We start from the raw sequence: 21,150 nt of genomic DNA on the forward strand, positions 1-21,150 counted from the left end.
CGATTGGATCACGGGAAGTGGGTTAAAAAACGACCGAAAGATTTGCACGGTCCTAAGCAAGCAAGCACGCAAGCAAGCAAGCACGCGAACTTAATATAAAGGATTTAATAAAGGATTTAAAAAGCACCGCACACCAACGCTGTGTGCGAAAATCCCAGTGAAAGGTGACGAGATGGGGCGCATTGCGGCCGATGAGGTGTAATCGTCAACACCAGCCACGATCGATCCACTGCTGGATGAAGGTCTTCCCCAAACCGTCGACATTCCCACGATTCGTGATTTCGTTGCTCCATCTCTCATCAGCGGACGGACCTTCTCAGGCGCGGCCCCTGGGAAATGCCCTTAGGCTGCCCGTGTGTATGTGTACAGTCGTCTGTATCTAGACTATTGACTCACTCGTCCCCGCCAGAGTAATATGGAATGTACACCAGTGCGAGGTGAACGTACATGAGTAAATTTCGATTGAAAGCTTCTTTCGTGACTGCAGGGATTCATCTTCTTGGTTCTTTCGGTAAAGTCACGTAGAAGGAAAATAATAAAATAATAGAAATTAAACATAATAAAGTAATTCTCACGACGTTTCGGCCACAACGCAAGCAGCCGTCTTCAGGTGGAGAGCAGGTCTGTCAGACTCTGCCTTCTCGACAGACCTGTTCTCCACCTGAAGACGGCTGCTTGCGTTGTGGCCGAAACGTCGTGAGACTTACTTTATTATGTTTTATTTTTATTATCTTATTATTTTCCTTCTACGTGACTTTACCGAAAGAACCAAGAAGGTACATGAGTAGGTTGAGACAGTAAATCTAGCTGTGACGGTCCCACCTGATGACGGAGACTCGTGTTGCCTCCCAAACGTCGTGATTTATTATTTTATTTCTATTATTTTTAATTTTTTAACCGACGTGACTTTACCGAAAAACCTAAGCGTATGAATCCTTGCGGTCACGAAAGCTTCACATCTACAATTAGGTACGAGTGTTATATTAATTGCAATACACTGGCTCCCTCTACTGGAATACGAGCAAAACTCGCTTCTGTGTGTTCCACGAACAAAAATCACGAGTTTATCCCGACACAAAGACAAAGATCTCCCGTATGGACTTTACCAAACTGCCGGGGCAAGTGCTGTTAGCGAGCACCTATTAAGGCCGGCACGGCACACGAGGGGGTGGGTGTCCCACACACAGAATCATCATTTTGGCCCAACAGCACACACAGCACACACAGCACACACAGCACACACAGCACACACAGCACACACAGCACACACAAAGGTATAACATATCTTTACCTACGTGACTTTACTGAAAGAACCAAAGAGTATGGATCCCTGCAGTCACGAACACATTGTCCTGCGGAGGGAGCTGGTAGGAACGTTGGGTTGCTCGGTCAATGGCCAGGGTCAACGGCGGCGTGGTGTATTCCGCAAATATGGCCGACTGTTAGGGCGGGCACAAGCCGGCGTGAGTAGGTTAAACGTTGAGTTTTATAAGGGCACCACGGGGTGACCAGCCCCTCCCCACCCAGCCCCACCCCTACCACCCCCCACCCAGCTCCACCCTCCCCACCCAGCCCCTCCCCACCCTCCCCACCCAGCCCCTCCCCACCCTCCCCTCCCCACCCAGCCCCACCCAGCCCCACCCTTCCCACCCAGCCCCTCCCCACCCTCCCCTCCCCACCCACCCAGCCCCTCCCTCCCCACCCAGCCCTTCCCTGCACGACGGACACAATAATCCCCTGTGGCCTGGTGTAACCAGGAGGTTCCGACCAGTAAAACTTCAAATCTCGATTAGCACACACAAAGATATCCCCGCATCGAGTGTGTGTGTGTGTATTTACTGAGATATTTGTGCCTTTAACTCATCCAGACCAATGCCGTCCAGCCACGTGGCCGGTCTCACGCTTCTGCTTCTCGCCAGCAGCACACTGCTGGGTGCTATTGGCAAAGGGTGCTCCGACTGAACTGCAGGACCCCGTCTCGAACCTGCTGGGATAGCACCAGGCTGGTCTTTATGATGGGCGTTGATATGTACACCAGATCTGGTTTTTACACGCTTTCATTTAACTCACTCTGGCTGTTGTTGTTGTTGTTGTCGTATCCTCAAATATTGTAACTGAATTTTAACCCACTTTCCAATGTCGAATCGACTGCAAACTTGGTATACTTATGTCATACTGATGACGCTACTATATTCTATCATTAAAAATATATTTTTAAAACATTATTTTTTATATGTTATGTTTTGGCTTGGCTCTAATTGTTCACGGTCAATAATAATACTGGTAGGAACCTCCTGGTTACACCAGCCCACAGGGGATTATTGTGTCCGTCCGTCCGTCGTGGATCCAAAAATGGGAGGGGTGGGGCTGGGTGGAGAGGGGAGGGTGGGGAGAGGCTGGGTGGGGAGGGTGGGGAGGGGCTGGGTGGGGAGGAGCTGGGTGGGGAGGGGCTGGGTGGGGAGGGTGGGGCTGGGTGAGAGGGGTGGGGCCGGGTGGGGAGGGGCTGGTCACCCCGTGGTGCCCTTATAAAACTCAACGTTTAACCTACTCACGCCGGCTTGTGCCCGCCCTCACAGCCGGCCATATTTGCGGAATACACCACGCCGCCGTTGACCCTGCAGGCCATTGACCGAGCAACCCAACGTTTCTACCAGCTCCCTCCGCAGGACAATGTGTTCATCACAGATCCATTCCAAATTCTCACCACGCCAACAAGACGCCGGTCACACACTCAAGAGCATTGCCCCAGTCCCATTGCAATTCGCACATCGCATAAGCGGGTCACGCGCACCGCCGGGAGCCAATGGGAGAGGTGCGTTTACCGGCGCGGGCGCCTGTCCGCACTACGGAATGTAAAAGGAGGTGCGGTGTGTTTGTGTGTGTTGAGCGCGATTCGCTTCCTGATCGTGTTGAAGTCATTTTTTTGGTTTTATTTCAAATTTTGAATCGGCCCCGAGGTTTAAATCAACACAGTCAGCAAACGGTCTTCATCGTTATCATCGTCAACATCGTCGTCGTCGTTATTACGATTGTTGGCGTCTACGATTGACTTCCGTGATGGTGAGTGGGCTCTGTAAGACGTGTAGCAGTAGTATCGTCGTCGTCGTTATAATTATTATTGCTGTTAATTTTGTGATTTGCCGCGCATTCGTGTGCGGTTATAATAATCACGAGTTTCATCGAGTCGCGGATTTGGTGAGCGATGTGATGGCGGTGGTGGTGGCGGCGGCGTTTTCATTATTTTAAAGAAAATAAATTGGAATCCCATCCCTGTCAAGCCCTTATCAGTGCCCCAGCTTACTACAGACACATTCAAACCTCGCTGGTCACCCCGTGACCCTTGTACATAGCAACGTTCGTCCTACAAAGGCCCATCATCACGAGGAGAGAAACACAAATAGACACATTTATATATTTTGTTGTTGTTGTCCGCATTGAAACGGCCGTTCGCCGCATGGAGCTAAAACTACATTTATCTGGAGAAGAAATACGGGGCGAACCGTCTGTGTTGACAGTTCTGCAATATCTATGGGTCTCTATGGGTGTCTATGGGTCTCTATGTATCTCTATGTGTCTCTATGGGTGTCTATGTATCTATGGGTCTCTATGTATCTCTGTGGGTATCTGTGTCTCTATGTGTGTGTCTATGTGTCTCTATGTGTGTGTCTATGTGTCTCTGTGGGTCTCTATGGGTCTCTGTGGATCTCTATGGGTCTTTGTGGGTCTATATGGGTCTCTATGTGTCTCTATGGGTCTCTATGTGTCTCTATGGGTCTCTATGGGTCTCTGTGTATATCTATGGGTCTCTATGTATATCTGTGGGTCTCTGGGTCTCTATGTATCTCTGTGGGTCTCTGTGGGTCTCTATGTATCTCTATGTGTCTCTATGTATCTCCGTGGTTCTCTATGGGTCTCTATGTATCTCTATGGGTCTCTGTGTATCTCTATGGGTCTCTATGAGTCTCTGGGTCTCTGTATCTATATGGGTATCTATGTATCTCTATGTATCTCTATGTGTCTCTTTGTATCTCTATGGGTCTCTATAGGTCTCTATGTATCTCTATAGATCTCTATACGTCTCTATGTATCTCTATGAGTCTATATGTATCTCTATTGGTCTCTGTGTATCTCTATGTGTCTCTATGGGTCTCTGTCTATAATAATAATGTCAACCCCATATCAGTGCTCTACCTTATAAAAGACCAATTCAGATACCGTTTCGGTCACCACGCGGCCCTTACAAATCTCCACGTTCATCACACAAAGTCCCATCATCACAAGAGACAAACACGAACAAACAGACACATTTAATATATTTAATGTCGCCCGTCTTGTAACGTCTGGTGCGCCGTCTTTAAAGCAACGTGTACAGTAGAGTACAGTGCGCGCACTGTACACGCGCTGCGTACAGTGCGCGTACAGTGCGGTGGGTGGTGGTGGTGGTGACCGGCTCCCGCGTGCGCGGAGCGAAGTAAATCCGAAGAGCTGCGAAGCGCTTCGCTTGCTGCAGCGCGGCACGGGAGTCGCCGTGAGCAGCGCGGACGATTTGTTCCGTGCGCAGAGTAGATGCACGCAACGTACACAAAGTACACAATGTACAGTGTACACAATCACAACGTACACAATCACAACGTACACAATGTACAGTGTACACAATCACAACGTACACAATCACAACGTACACAATGTACAGTGTACACAATCACAACGTACACAATCACAAAGTACACAATGTACAGTGTACACAATCACAACGTACACAATCACAAAGTACACGATCACAAAGTACACAATGTACACAATAACATACACTACACGCAAATTACACAAAGTACACAATCCCAAAATACACAATCACGTACAATGTACACAATCACTATGTACACAATCACACACACTATACACAATCACTACGTACACAATCACACACAATGTACACAATCACAAAGTACACAATCACATGCAACTACTTACTCTGGGTTTGTTGCAGGACAGGATGGTCCAGATGTCTGGTGACCCCCCCACACCCCACACCAATGAACTGCATATTCATTTCTGTTTAAAATCAACCTTCCTTTAAAAAGTATCAAGTTTTAGGGAAATGGGGGGGGGGGTCACAACACATCTGGACCACCCCGCACATACAATGCTGAGGTTCTATGTAATGTAATGTGATGGGTTGGGACGTCTTCTTGGTTCTTCGTAAAGTCACGTAGAAGGGAAATAATCAAATAATAAAAATTAAACATAATAAAATACAATTCTCACGACGTTTCGGCCACAACGCAAGCAGCCGTCCTCAGGTGAAGAACAGGTCTGTCGGAAAGACAGCGTCTGAATGAACTCACTGAATGAACTTCATGAATGAATGAACTTCATGAATGAATGAACTTCATGTATTAGGTATAGCCCTGTGAACCATTCGGCTCTTGAATCGGGTGCAACCGCAACAAACAAAACACAAAAACATGAACAAGAAAACATCTTAAAGTGAAAGTGACTAAGTGCAAACAGAAAATCCAAGAAAAGACAGCAAAATATTGCAGGAAAAGCACCGTACACCAACGCTGTGTGCAAAAATCCCAGTGGGATGCAAGTCAAACAACAACAACAACCACAAGACAACTTAGATTAAGGCCATCAGTCTAACTCTGTACTACAACAACACAAACGTGGCCAAACCAACAAACTTTTCGAAAATCACCAAAATAAAGCCATGAAAGCAATGAAATGGTGATCATAGGAACTGTGACCGAATTTTCACTTGAATCGATGGAGTTCAACGAGACGACAATGGAGTTCACTTTACCCAACGCGCATTTGCATCGAACTGAATAGAGGTCGCTTTTGATCAATGGAAGCTTATGACAGTCATCGGATCTGTGTGCGTGTGTGAGTCAATGGGTTTCCGTGTTTGGCAAATGGGTCTCTATGGCAATCGTTGCTGACTGGACTGAGGTCATCGACTTTCTCGACTCGCGGACCCAGTTTAAATCACAGCCGGTGCCGATGATTACACAATTGGAACTCGTAATCCGAAACGTTGCTGACTCTGCAGTGATTTGACCCCCTGCATCACCTGGCCACCTGAACACCGGGTCTTTGTGTGCTACTGTCATGGTTACTCATCGCATGAGCCTCGCTTCTCGCATGATGAGGACTTTGTGTTGCAGACGGATTGTAGTGTCTCACCCAACGCTGTGGTGTTTCACCCAACACACTGCAGGTCACAGGAACACACTCACCCACTCAACTCGTCCACTCACTCACTCACACACTCAACTCACCCACTCACTCACCCACTCACTCACCCACTCACTCATCCACTCAACTTGTCCACTCACTCACCCACTCACTCACCCACCCACTCACCCACCCACTCACACACTCACACACTCACACACACACTCACACACTCACACACACACACTCACACACTCACACAATCACTCACTCACACACTCACTCACACACACACACACACTCACTCACACACTCACTCACACTCACTCACACACTCACTCACACACTCGCACACACTCACTCACACACTCATCCACTCACTCATCCACTCACTCACCCACTCACTCATCCACTCACTCATCCACTCAACTCGTCCACTCACTAACTCACTCACTCACCCACTCAACTCGCCCGCTCACTCATCCACTCATCCACTCACTAACCCACTCATCCACTCACTAACCCACTCATTCACACACTCACTAACCCACTCATTCACACACTCACTCACACACACTCACTCACACACACACTCACTCACTCACACACTCACTCACTCACACACTCACCCACTCACTCAACCACTCACTAACTCACTCACTCACCCACTCTACTCACACACACAACTCACACACACAACTCACACACTCACACACTCACTCACACACTCACTCACACACACACTCACACACACTCTCACACACACTCACTCACACACTCACACACTCACTCACACACTCACACACACTCACTCACTCACACACTCACACACTCACTCACACACACACACACTCACACACTCACTCACACACTCACTCACCCACTCACTAACCCGCTCACCCACTCAACTCGTCCACTCAACTCGTCCACTCACTCACCCACTCACCCACCCACTCACTCACCCACCCACTCACTCACCCACCCACCCACCCACCCACTCACACACACACTCGCTCACACACTCACTCACACACACACTCACTCACACACTCACTCACACACTCACTCACCACACTGCAGGTCACCCCACTGTTCTCTCTGCTTCTCCCCTTGCTCCGCTCCCTCCCATTGTCCTTATTCCCAAGCGCCTAAAACAAACACCTCGCTCGGTTCAAGAAAATAACATCTTCCTCGTCAATTATCAATTACACCTTCAAAAGTGCTGTTTGTTGCTGACCACTTGGCGCTGCGTGCCTGGTGATGGTCACCAATGTGTTTCAGCTGCTGCCGCCCGTCAACTTGCGTGGGCCTCGCTGTAGATGACGCGGACGCGGTGGGACGTCTGGGCCACCGGAACACAACGCGGGGCGGTGAGAAAGGCGGTGAGGCTTCGTGCGACGAGATGCGATTGTTATACTGGTAGGAACGAAGTGGACCAGACCACCAATAGATTAATGTGTCCGTCCGTCCGTCCGTCCGACTTGTCCGTCTGTCCGACAAGATGGCCGCCCGCTCCCCCTGCGATCCGTGAACTAAATGAACTAAACAAGATGGCCGTCGCATCCGGCGCAGCCAATGACATCGCCTGTTGCAATCCTTGCTCTGTGGGCGCGCGAGTCAGTGGGGAGGGGGGTGTGGACGTCATCGCTCAGCCCCCATGCACAAATCATTTTCTTTTTAACTCCTCTATACCCGGTCGATATCCCTGTACCGGTATCAGTATTATTCCTACCAGCCCACCCCGCAGGGTCCTGTTTGAGTTCCAACTCGGGTTGAGAGCATTTGTGCCTTAAGCTCTGTACCCGTGGTCATCCGTAATGGCGAGGGCGTTGATATTTCGAATTGCATAGAAGTTTAGTGTAAACTCGCATTGCTTTCGTGTAAAGATTCGTCGCGAAATTGAGGGAAGGGTCATCCAAAACCTCCAGATAAAAACCGGCGCGTAAAGGACCCGCCTCGGATTCCCATAGAGACCCACAGACTCGCATGGAGACCCACAGACTCTCACAGAGATCCACAGACTCGCACAAAGATCCACGGACTCGCACGGAGATCCACAGACTCGCACAAAGACCCACAAACTCGCACGGAGACCCACTGCCACGCACAGAGACCCACAGACTCGTACAAAGGCCCACTGCCGCGCACAGAGACACACCGACTCGCACAGACACCCACAGACTCACACAAAGACCCATTGCCATAGAGATCCACAGACTCTCACGGAGATCTACAGACTCGCGTGGTGACCCACCGACTCGCACAGAGACCCACAGACTCGCACAGAGACCCACAGACTCGCACAGAGACCCACAGACTCGCATAGAGATCCACAGACTCGCACAGAAATCCACAGACTCGCACGGAGACCCACAGACTCGCACAGAGACCCACAGACTCGCACAGAGATCCACAGACTTGCACAGAGACCCACAGACTCACACGGAGACCCAACGACTCGCACAGAGATCCACAGACTCACATTTCCCCAAACTGAGTTGTGATTAAACCAAGTTCTCAATGTAGTTGATCTAATCTCAGCTTGGTCACCAATGACTGCAAGAACAAAAAACACCATCACATTTTATTGATTTTTGCGCTTAATTTAACTCAAGTTTCAGTTCTGAGACTTAAAAAATATATATCTTTGACTGCCACTCGGCAAACCTTTCAACCCGGCTACCAATGACTGCTCCCCTCCCGTGGAAATCTGTTTGAATCAATGATTCGTCACATCCCAGCCTCGTGTGTTTACACATTAGGAGGTGCTCTCAGCAGCAGCTTCTGGCTAACCATCAATCAAAGGCGGTCACAGCCTCGTGCGCTTTCGGATGCGCTTCTGCAGCCATGTGGGGACGCTCTCCCTTCAGACATTAGGAAGCCACTGGAGCTATGCACTTTCAAATGTAGGTTGAAAACTCATTTCTTTAGAACTGCTTCTTGTGTTTAGTTTGTTGTCCTTCCCCCGCACCTCTGATTAGCGCGGTTGGCTACGTACGGTGCGAAAGATGTTCAACGTACACACATACAACAGTTCTGCTTTGAATGCAAGCCAACGGTGACCGGGGTACGCTTGAGAACCCGGATTAATCACCGCCCGGTTTTCGGCGATTGCCTTTCACAAAAAACTTTCCATCCGCTGTTTGCGACGCGGCGCAGGGAGGCGGGAGGCCGGGCGGTGGCGCGCGGCGGTAACGCCCAGGCGGCCCAGGCGAGCGGCAGGCTCCAGGCCCCGGGCGCCACGGCGACGAAGATGGCGCCGTGGAACGTGACCGGGGGAGCAGCCTTGACCCCTGCCCCCGACACGCGCGGGGGCGGCGACGGGGGGGGCGGCACCATCGCCCCCCCCTCTTCCTCGTTTTCCTCCTCGCTCGGATTCATCCTCCTGCCCTTCGGACTCGTCGCCATTATTGGCGTCGCCATCATCATGGTAACCGGGCCTCTCGTTGTAGAATGAGAATTTTCGGAATGTTTATTAGCACTGCAGGAGGAATCCGATGAGCTGTGAAGATCTTTTTCACAGATGTTCAATAGGGGCACGGGGTCAGAACGGTTACAACAACAAACAATACGCAAAGCAAAGTGTAGGAAATCTTCTTGGTTCTTTCGGTAAAGTCACGTAGAAGGGAAGTAATAAAATAATAAAAATAAAACATGATAAAATAATTCTCACGACGTTTCGGCCACAACGCAAGCAGCCGTCCACCTGAGGACGGCTGCTTGCGTTGTGACCGCTTGCGTTGTGGCCGAAACGTGAGAATTATTTTATTATGTTTTAGTTTTATTAATTTGTTATTTCCATTCTACGTGACTTTACCGAAAGAACCAAGAAGATGAATCCCTGCAGTCACGAAAGCTTTAAATCGAAAAAAAGTATAGGAAAGGCAAACAATTCACTTTAAAAAAATATATACAAAATAAAACTAAACCATTTTTTTTATCTTCCCAGGTAAATCCCACTGAGATTTTTCAGATGCGGCCTGGCCACAAATAATAGCTCAGCAAAGTGGCTTATCACGTGGAAATGTTTCGCAGTAAAATGATTTCAATGCACGTTGATTGTAAATGTGGAGGGAAAGAGCGGAGGACCCGGAGACAATCCACGTGACCACAGGGAGAGAGAGACACGCAAACTCCAAATATACAGCAGCAGCAGGCGTCAGGGTCGGGATCGAACCCACGACCTCCTGTAGACCACGCGAGGTAGTCAACATCTCCTAGCCACCGTGATGATGATGATGAGAGAGACACGCAAACTCCAAATATACAGCAGCAGGCGTCTGGGTCGGGATCGAACACACGACCTCCTGTAGACCAGGCGAGGTAGTTAACATCTCCTAGCCACCGTGGCGCCCTTTGGCGGGAGGCAACTGGGTAGCTCGTGAGTCAGACGTGGGTTTGTATTTTTTAAACATTTTTATTTTTATCCCCGATTGTGCCTAGTCGCGTCCCTGTGATGAACAATCCGTTGGTAAATCTCACAGTGACCACTTGATTCTAGATTTGAAGCTTTCGTGACTGCAAAGGATTCATATGCTTAGGTTTTTTCGGTAAAGTCACGTAGGTAAAAACATTAAAATTAATAAAAATAAAATAAAAATAAAAATCACGACGTTTCGGAGGCGGAAGCTTGTGTTGCCTCCGAAACGTCGTGATTTTTATTTTATTTTACTTTTATTAATTTTAATGTTTTTACCTACGTGACTTTACCGAAAAAACCTAAGAAAAGTGATCACTTGGTTGTTGTCGGAGAACGACCCTTGGAAGCGATAATTATCGCAGCGCGACCTCTTGAGAGGCCCCTACAAGTGACCTTTGGGTCTACACTGGAGAGGGTGGATGGGGGGGGCAGGCAGCAGCACTCCCTCCACCTGCTCCGTTGTGGACAGAAATATCATCAGCCTGACGGTGCTCATCTCAGGCTGAGTTGGCTGAGCAGAAGTGCACGGGATCATGTTTCGATTTAAAGCTTCTTTCGTGACTGCAGGGATTCATCTTCTTGGTTCTTTCGGTAAAGTCACGTAGAAGGGAAATAATAAAATAATGAAAATAAAACATAATAAAATAATTCTCACGACGTTTCAGACGCTGTCTTTCCGACAGACCTGTTCTTCACCTGAGGGACGGCTGCTTGCGTTGTGGCCGAAACGTCGTGAGAATTGTATTTTATTATGTTTTATTTTTATTACTTTATTATTTCCCTTCTACGTGACTTTATACCGAAAGAACCAAGAAGATGCACGGGAGCAGTTCACATATTTGTCACCGGTGTTTCACGTGAGCGGGAATTGGCTTCAGACTTCCTGGTTTTGTAGCGTAGACCAGTGGTCCCCAACCCCCGGGCCGCGGACCGGTACCGGTCTCTGGCCTGTTAGGAACCTGTTAGGAACCGGGCCGCCCAACGGCAGGAGGTGATAAAAAAAATAATAATTTTAGGTGATAGCGGTGAGTCTGCATGTGGTCCGCCCCCATTGTTTTATGATTCACCACTTCCGTCCGCGCCTCTTACCCGCACTGCGCACTCGTCTCGGCAGTCACAGTGGTGGTGAGCCCACAAGCTGCTAGCCCCGAGTAGCCACAATGAGGAACAAACACTCGTGTCGGCCACAGTTGTGGTGAGTCCACAAGCTGCTAGCCCCGAGTAGCCAACATGAGTACAAAAACAAACGTCGCTGGAGAGATTCTAAAAAATTGTCTTCCACGAAACCGATCCCTGCCGCCAAGAAGGTTGGTGAGCGCTGGCGTGGAGCGCTTTGCTACAAACCTCCGATCTGCACCGTTGGCTGCGTATGGTGTGAAAGAAGTTCAGCGTGCGTACACGCTCGCACCGAGGTACAGACACGCGCGCACGTGCCGATGGTGGTGATAATGAGCAATGCATGAATGTCTCTCTCTGCCTCTGTCCCTCTGTGTCTCTCTTTGTCTCAACGTTCACCGCCAGGCGATGTACATCCGCAAAAGGAAGCGGTGAGTGACTTTGATAATGATCACCGCACTCTCCACATTTAAGACGCTTCAGATGTAAAGTTACGAACGAGGTAATTCAAAAGGCTGGTCTCGCTCGCTAACAAAGATAAAGATCCCCCGTGTAGCCTTAACAGACTGCAGGGGGCAAGTGCTGTTAGCGAGCACCTATGAAGGCCGGCACGGCACACGACGGGGTGGGTGGCCAGCACCACGCCCGACCGCCTTTGTCTCCCCAGTGGCGATGTTTACACACCGCACCAGGTACTCATTTTAAGGCTGAGTCGACCTGGGGGAGGCCCACCCAGGACCGGTTCAGATAATCGTCACCGGTGTTGTCCGTGAGCGGGAATTGATCCCAGGTATCCGGGTTCGATGTGCGGTGCGCTAACCACTGCCCCACCGCTCCCTACAATATTTATGCATACACAGACATGCGCGCACACACAAACAAACACACTCACGCACACAAACACACACACACACTCACGCACACAAACACACAAACACAGTTTCACCTCGTGTTACCCCTAGCTGGAAGCGGCACCCTCACCCCCCCCCCCCCACCACTGTGCCCCTCTCGTCCCCCCCCCCCCCCCCTCAATGACCCCCCCCCACCCCCATGCCCCCCGCAGGCTGGAGAAGTTGCGCCACCAGCTGATGCCCATGTACAACTTCGACCCGAGCGAGGACCAGGACGAGCTCGAGCAGGAGCTGCTTGACCCCGGCGGAGACGGCCCCCTCGCCGGCAAGGTGAGAGCGCCGCCCGTAGCACGGCGCTACCGGCACCACGGCACCACCGCCGAACGGCTTGGCGCAACCCGCGCAGCAGCACAGCACCGCCACGTAGCACTTGGCCCAGCAGTCTGGGTGGACTACATGGGGGATTTTTGTCTTGTGCACTTGCAGGGTCCCGGCGCGACACAGAGCACCGTGCAGAGGCCCAGCCGCTTGGTGTTCACCGACGTCGCCACGGCCGCCATGAACGCTTGACGTCACCCCCCACTCCCCCCCCCCCCTTGCCCCTGTGCCCCCCACTCATCCGCCCCCCACTCCCCCCCCCCTTGCCCCTGTGCCCCCCACTCCTCCGCCCCCCACTCTACCGCCCCCCCACACCGGGTTCAAGGGTTGAGGGTTGTTGGGCGAGTGGTGCTGAGTCTGGGTGGTGGGTGGAGGGGCAGGAGAGTGCTACAAACGCTCAGCGACGAAGGTTGATGGTCGACGTTTACAACACCGATGGGGCGATGCCAATTACCCATAATTCTCCTGGTCTCTTCCTGCTGATCGCCTCCCCCCTCCCTTCCCCTCTGAGTCGTCACTCCGGCAAAATGGGTCACACATGCAAAGCATTGTGGGTAAGGCCTAAGCGTCCGAGCGGCTGCCACCCACTCCCCCTCCTGCCTGTCCCAGAGAGACTGGTGTTAAAACTTCCTCCCACAATGCACTGCTCCGCGTAAGCACAGTGGAGTGAAATGTTATTGTTGCATATTTCTAGATTTGAAGCTTTTGTGACTGCAAGGATTCATATTCTTAGTTTTTTTCGGTAAATTCACGTAGGTAAAACATTAAAATGAATAAAAGTAAAATAAAAATCACGACGTTTCGGAGGCAACACAAGCTTCCGTCTTCAGGTGGAACCGTCACAGCACGATTGCTTGATACAGCTATCGTGCTGTGACGGTTCTTAGGTTGATACAGCAATCGTGCTGTGACGGTTCCACCTGAAGACGGAAGCTTGTGTTGCCTCCGAAACGTCGTGATTTTTATTTTATTTTACTTTTATTAATTTTAATTTGTTACCTACATGGTGACTTTACCGAAAAAAACCTAAGATTATTGTTGCATCTCGCATCGGCTCGTCTTACCGCACATCCCGCCCGTCACACTAGCGAGAGAGACTGCTGTATGGCGTGTCTGGTCTCTGCGGTTTTGTGCGAAACAACCGCGGTAAAAAACAAAATTGAACATTTACAAGAAAACTGCACAACGCGATTTACATTTTGAACCACGCCCGTTTACGTGCGGCTATCGCGGTCTCAAGCCGTTGCACGCGTGAGCGACTCCGTTGCCTGCAACTTGGTTGCGTGCGGCTATCGCGGTCTCAAGCCGTTGCACGCGTGAGCGACTCCGTTGCCTGCAACTTGGTTGCGTGCGGCTATCGCGGTCTCAAGCCGTTGCACGCGTGAGCGACTCCGTTGCCTGCAACTTGGTTGCGTGCGGCTATCGCGGTCTCAAGCCGTTGCACGCGTGAGCGACTCCGTTGCCTGCAACTTGGTTGCGTGCGGCTATCGCGGTCTCAAGCCGTTGCACGCGTGAGCGACTCCGTTGCCTGCAACTTGGTTGCGTGCGGCTATCGCGGTCTCAAGCCGTTGCACGCGTGAGCGACTCCGTTGCCTGCAACTTGGTTGCGTGCGGCTGCATCGCTTACGTGGGGATGTCCGTGCAACGAGGTCGCTGCACCAAAATATCGGCTCCAGCTGAAGGTGGAGCGATGCAAACTTTAAATTTCCGTAAAATTAAACGAGTCGGGGGGGAAAAAAAAACCATGCACGCGCATGGATTCTGCAAATAATCATTTCGGTTCGAGTCTGGACATTTGTTTGGGCAGCCGTTTGATGGTTTTCTCTCGGGTAAGGCCCTTATCGAGTTGGTGGTCTTAATGACTCGCATTGAGACCCATAGAGTCTATGTGAGTCATTCAGACCACCAACTCTGTGGGTCTCTGTGTGAGTCTGTGGGTCTCTGTGTGAGACCCACAGACTCGCACAGAGACCCATCGACTCGCATAGACTGAGACGTAATCAATCGGGTTCTCAAATCCATTGAGTTGATGGCCTCAGCCCAGTCACCAATGACTGCACACAAACACAAACGCATCCTTTTAACCTTGAAGTACGTTTCCGTAAGACAATGCAGTGGTCTGTAGAAGATCGTTGTAAATTTGGATTTTATTTTAATTGCCCCCCAAACAAAACAAAAACACCTTCCTCTTCCGAGAATGAGAAATGTCAGTTTGGTTGAATTGAGCGCTCTTCGCAGGCCATGTGACAGGCGTCGTGCCCCCAAGTGTGGAGCGAGAGACGTTTTCTGCGGAGACCTCAGATGTAGTACCCTGACGTCGTCTTCCACAGCAAGGCCGCTCAAACTCCCCGACGGAAATTCCCCTTCGCGTCGCGTCGACACGAAACGCTCGGACGTGCGAACGTCCGTAGAAAACGACAGGTCTCGCCAGCGTGCGCGTGAGTGCTGTCGCACGGAGGTGTGTGGGGGGGCGGGGGGGGGCGGGGTGTGTGCGGTGGCGGTCGGCCGTGCGCCGTGCGGTTACCAGAGGGGGGCCGCGAAACGGAGTTGAGTTTGAAGGGCGGCCGCTCCGTACGGCGGAGGTCGCGTTGCTTCTTGACGTTTGGTGCGCGCGGCGGTGGCGCCGAAGCGATACGTGCAGCTTGTTTTTTGAGGGCATTTACACGAAGCGTCTGCGCGTGCGTCTGTGTGCGGTATTTATATGCAAATGTACAAGCAATGTTGGCCTGTCTTACATTTTCAGCTTTTGTGTTTTAGTTTTTTTTTACTTTATTTATGTACAAGGGTTGCTGCTGCTGCTGCTGCTGCTGCATCGGTGGTGTCACCGTTAGCAGTGCGTCACGCGACTTGCGATCCAGAGGTCCGCCGGTTCGATTCCATCTCCCGGCTCGGCGGTTTTAAACAACGTGGGGGGGTGGGGGGGGGGGAGGGGCGAGTTTCTTAAACTCCCCCCCACCCCCCGTTCCCCCACGGCCACCGCCGTCCACTCGGCAGCTGAGATGGGCTCACCGGATTCGGACCGTCGGTGGCGTGCGGCGGTGGGGTGGAGCGCGGTGACCACCACCACCTCCTTCCACGGCGTCCGCCCAGCGCGGCAGTGCAGCTCGCCGTCGCGGGGGCCTCTAGCCCTTCCCACCGGCGGGCGGGCGGGGGGCGCACACAAGCACTTGCGGGGCTGCCCCTTTAACCTTTCTGTATACGATGTCGGTTTTTACGGGCAAGGATTTAGAACTTGTTGCTTTTGCCCCTTTTGAGTGTCGGTGTCATTTATGGTTTCGTTTTCCACTTTAGCGTCGTCTCTTTGCACTGGGGGACGGAGCGAACGAGACGGGGCGGGCCTCGCGGGCGCTTACCCCCCTTGGCATCGCACGCACGGCCGGGGGGGATTGGGTGTTCTCCCGAGCTCAGAGGCTGCTCCTGGACAATGCCCCAGGTTTTATTTCTTCCTCTCCCACTGCAGAACCGGAGCCTTGGAGAGACCCTCTTGCCAGCAGTGGCACGTGCAGGGCTGTCCATAGAGGTGGTGGTGGGTGGGGGGGGGTGCAGGTTCTGGTGGGCAACTCACAGTGTGCCCCCCCCCCTTCCCATGCCTTCAAACTAAACCGGAAGTATTATATCGTGATACTGTGGTGTCGCCCCCCGATTGGCCGTATACCCTCTAGGGAAGGGCTCCGGGCGTGAATTGTAAACTCTCATAGGTCGGATATTTCACGAGGGGGGCGGGTGGGATACTACCAGTGGGTGCTTGCGGTTGAAACGTTCACTCGTTTTTCCCCGAGGCGTTCCAACAAATTAGCAAAACGAAGTTCGTTTGGGGTTAGGGGGTAGGTCGCAGTCACACTTCTGTGTTCCCGCCTGAATTGTGTCGATTTTTTCTGTTCGTCTTTCCACTGAACTACTGAGCTGCACCCGTGCCGAGCCGTGCCGTGCCGAGCCGTGCCGAGCCGTGCCGTGCCGTGCCGAGCCGTGCCGAGCCGTGCCGAGCCGTGCCGAGCTGCACCTGAGCCGTGCCGAGCTGCACCTGAGCCGTGCCGAGCCGTGCCGTGCCGAGCCGTGCCGAGCCGTGCCGAGCCAGGCGTTGGCTCGCGATGCGCCGTGTTGTCGTTTTTTTCCCACCGCACAACCGAGCTGCAAAACGACACAAACTCTCTCCTGAAGCCCTCTCTGCGTGGGCAAGCAGACATTGGCATTCAGCTCCTGAACAACGTTGCCTCCATACACAAGAATCGAGGAGTTCGGTGCAACGTGGAAGGAGTAATGTACCTAGCGTCTGTGGGTAAAAAAACGGAGATGAGAGTGAAAACGAAGAAAATAAAAAGTCGTAAACGTGGCGATAACGTGTCACGGCCTCGCCACAAGTGTGTTCGTGGTTAGCTCTACTCCCTGGCCCTGCTTGGCCCCCTCCCCTCCCCCGCCCGAGGCAGATGCAGACGTCTCCGTGCGAGGCTTTAGCAGCAGTGGATCGTTACGCTTTGCTTGCGGCTCGCCTCGGCGAAGTCGCTGGGAGAAAAACGCACCACCTGTTACCGCCAGGACCCCACGGTGGCTCGGCTCGGATGTGGCAGTGGAAAAAAAAGGGGCGTTCTTGTATTGCCTGTACGACGGCCGCGCGGGGGTCGTCGCGGTCTGTTTAGCCTCACTTGTGTGTTTGTTTTGGTTTGGTCCCGATTTGCGTGGAAGTGACTTTTAGAGCACGCGTAGTCCACGTCACTGTTGTTTCTAAGTGGTTCACCGTCAACGGAGAGAGAGCGAAATAAAGACGGTGTGGAAGTCGCACAAGAGGAGGATGGGGTGGTCTGCTTCTGTGGTGTTGGTCAGCGTGCGCCGATGTTTTAATTGGTGAGCACGGGTCTCAAGGCAACCGAAATGTCACGTGGCCAGAAAAAAACACAGTGCCGTCAAGGTTATGATCGATGAGAGTAAGACGTTTCTTGAATTGAGCAAGGTTAACGTGAGGGCTCCTCTGGATTGAAGATGTTGTCGATGTTGATGATGGTAAGAGAAAGGGAATTGCAACGTGGAGCAGTGTGAGAGAAGAAACGGAGAGATGCGTGGGGTGACCTGCAGTGTGGCGAGTGGGTGGATTAGTGGAGAGTAGGCCTCGGCAATTTAAGTAAAGGTAAAGTAGTCGACATGCCGAGGGGTAAGGTAAAGGGTAGGGTAAAGGTAGCGTGAAAGAATTACCCGGTAAAAACCTTGCGTTTACCGCTCGCTAAAAGCTCAGTGGCACGGTCCGTGGCCTCCATTTAAAATTGGAATCATCGAGAGAATTCTATATGAATAAAGCACTCTACCTCGCATTTACCTGTTACAACCCTTCTTCATGTGACGTAGTACCCCAGTAATTACCCTGTGATCGGGTAATTTGTGTGGGGTAAGGGTAAAAGGTAGGGTAAAGGTCAGCTCGTTGCTTTTGACCTTTTACCTTACCTTGCTAAAGGGTGAAAGGTAGGGGTAGAGCGATTGTATTCTGGTAAGGTAAAAGGTAGGCTCGTTGCTTTTGACCTTTTACCTTACCTTGCTGAAGGGTAAAAGGTAAGGGTCGAGTGATTAATCTCGATTTGAAGTTTTCTGTGACTGCAGGGATCCATACTCGCTGGTTCTTTCGGTAATGTCACGTGGGTAGAAATAAAATCAATTAAATCACGACGTTTCGACCGCAACACAAGCAATCATCATCAGGTGGAAAAAACAACAGCAAGAGTGACTGTATTGTGGTAAGCTAAAAGGGTAAAGGTGTACGTCTAAAGATAAACTAATGAATTAAATAATAGCATACGACGTTTCGATTGCAACACAAGCAATCATCAAATTAATATTGGGTAAAGGTAGGCTCGTTGTTTTGACCTTGCCGAGGCCTGGTGGCGAGTGGGTGATTGAGTGTTGCGAGTTCACGAGTTGCGACCCGCAGTGCCCAGGTTGAACGCCGGCGTGGTGGATGACACGAAACGGCGTCTGGGTGACCGATTTCTCAACGTGGGTGGAGGCATCAACGAGCGAAGTTTGTGGGGAACAGTAACCGTGGTTAGTAGTGGCGAGGCTTTGGGGTTACGGAAGAGAAATCGCAAAAAGGAGAACAAACTAATTTTTTTAATTTTATTTTTCCAGTTCAGGCCCACTTGAGCTATACAGCTTTTCTGCAGAAGCTAGCTAAACTAAGTGGCTTATTGCGTGGAAATGTCTAGCAGCCAAACACTTTGAACGCGTGGTGATGTTGATTCTAAATGGGAACATCCCGAGGACCCAGATAAAAATCCAAACGACCATGGGGAGAGAGAGTTGGGATCGAACCCACGACCTCCTGTATACCTGGCGAGGTAGTTAACATCTCCTAGCCACCGTGATGATGATGAGAGAGAGACACGCAAACTCCAAATATACAGCAGCAGCAGGCGTCAGGGTCGTGATCGAACCCACGACCTCCTGTATACCAGGCGAGGTAGTTAACATCTGGCCACCGTGGCGGCCCTGAAGATACCGGTGAGAGTGCAACACGTGGCACGACACGTGGTCCCCCTCGGGGGCAGTTCCCCCCCACCCTTGGGACCGTCGTCCGTCGCCGCAATTCGTCTCAAATCTCCTCTTGACAGAAGCGTTTTAGGGGCCGTCCATAAATGACGTCACGCACCTAGGGGGGGGGGGTCAGACGTTTGTGACGATGTGTGACGAGGGGGGTGGGGTGAGAAATGTGACGTTACATCAAAATGCGCAACTTTAAATAAATATAGGCAACACGTTCTACTTAATTAAATAGACTTCTTAATAAATGTTTTCTCCTACAACATCAGAGTGCAGCGCCACATTAAATACGCGCTACAATGACAATAGTTTAAAGCGATTTGAAGCATGTTTTATATTTTTTTGTGTGTGGGGGGGGGGGGGGGCAGAGCGTTGTGACGTCATATTTGAGGGGGGGGGGGTCTGACTTTTTGTGACGCCGTGTGACGATGGGGGGGGGGGTTAAAAAATCATCCAAAATCGCGTGACGTCATTTACGGAGGGCCCCTTAGCTCCTGACAGAGCAGCACGTGGCGAGTCGTCGACACGAGCAACTCTGGAGATGCCACGGGGCCAGAGGACGACGCCTCGTGCGAGAGACCCATGACGTCACACTGCGGCCTGTGACGTAGGTGGCTCCCTCGCAAGGGGCCAATCAGAGAGTAGTCAACAAGGCCGATGACGCTGCGCCCGCAGCTCCGTCGGCAATGGGCGATTTAGAATGTGCCACAAGCAGCGGTGGTGCGATTGTGGTCGTGCAACACAAACTGTGGGCTAACTAGTACACACGCAGAGAGGAATGAGAGATGCGTTGATGTGATTGTGGCAGTGCAACACAAACTGTGGACTAACTAGTACACACGCAGAGAGGAATGAGAGATGCGTTGATGTGATTGTGGCAGTGCAACACAAACTGTGGACTAACTAGTACACACGCAGAGAGGAATGAGAGATGCGTTGATGTGATTGTGGCAGTGCAACACAAACTGTGGACTAACTAGTACACACGCAGAGAGGAATGAGAGATGCGTTGGTGTGATTGTGGCAATGCAACACAAACTGTGGGCTAACTAGTACACACGCAGAGAGGAATGAGAGATGCGTTGATGTGATTGTGGCAATGCACAAACGAACGCGGTTGAAATAACGACACCGCCAGGAAGAGAGGGGGGAGACCTCGATCGAGATCCCAACACTTTATTTATTGTCGTTCATTCATTTCCACAACGGCATCACGACGGCCACACACACACTCACTCACAGACGCTGTCGCCTCGACAGACCTGGTTTTCACCTGAGGACGGCTGCTTGCGTTGTGGCCGAAACGTCGTGAGAATTATTTTATTACGTTTTATTTTTATTATTTTATTACTTCCCTTCTACGTGATGACTTTACCGAAAGAACCAAGAAGATGAAGACACACTCACAGTGTTTACGGACGACGGTCTCCCTGCAACGTCGCATATCCGACCGTCGCGCATCCGCCGTTCCGACCGAAACATCCGACCGCGCACATTGAGAGGGCGTTCGTTTCTTTTGTTCGTTTAAACATCCGACCTCGACACGCACAGACACACACCGCTCCCTACACCGCGGTACCCCGCGAGTCGGATACGCGACGTCGTGCCGTGTCTGCCGGGTAACCGCCGATGTTTTTTGCGTTCGTCGTTAAAGCGGCGACGTCGCCGCTTTAACATCGATGA

At 51.4% G+C, this 21,150-nt stretch overlaps 1 protein-coding gene and 1 long non-coding RNA gene across 2 annotated transcripts in view; both read left to right on the forward strand.

Annotated features, from left to right (window-relative positions):
* The window catches only part of LOC144947151 (uncharacterized), a 35,430-nt gene extending 21,635 nt beyond the window's left edge, over positions 1 to 13,795 (forward strand). Inside the window, exons 3-7 of the mRNA XM_078876345.1 lie at positions 7,465 to 7,602; positions 9,343 to 9,613; positions 12,125 to 12,150; positions 12,783 to 12,900; positions 13,057 to 13,795. Of these exons, the coding sequence (XP_078732471.1) occupies positions 7,465 to 7,602; positions 9,343 to 9,613; positions 12,125 to 12,150; positions 12,783 to 12,900; positions 13,057 to 13,140 (637 nt within the window). The 3' untranslated portion in view covers positions 13,141 to 13,795. The remainder of the gene's footprint in view (positions 1 to 7,464; positions 7,603 to 9,342; positions 9,614 to 12,124; positions 12,151 to 12,782; positions 12,901 to 13,056) is intronic.
* A 13-nt stretch (positions 13,796 to 13,808) lies between these two features.
* LOC144947343 (uncharacterized) lies at positions 13,809 to 17,727 on the forward strand. The gene is made up of 2 exons (XR_013640033.1): positions 13,809 to 14,956; positions 14,988 to 17,727. It is a non-coding gene; the product is annotated as an uncharacterized LOC144947343 (long non-coding RNA).
* The last annotated feature ends 3,423 nt before the right edge of the window (positions 17,728 to 21,150 follow it).

The sequence above is a fragment of the Lampetra fluviatilis genome, chromosome 44, assembly GCF_964198595.1.
Source record: "Lampetra fluviatilis chromosome 44, kcLamFluv1.1, whole genome shotgun sequence".
Lineage (NCBI taxonomy): Eukaryota > Metazoa > Chordata > Hyperoartia > Petromyzontiformes > Petromyzontidae > Lampetra > Lampetra fluviatilis.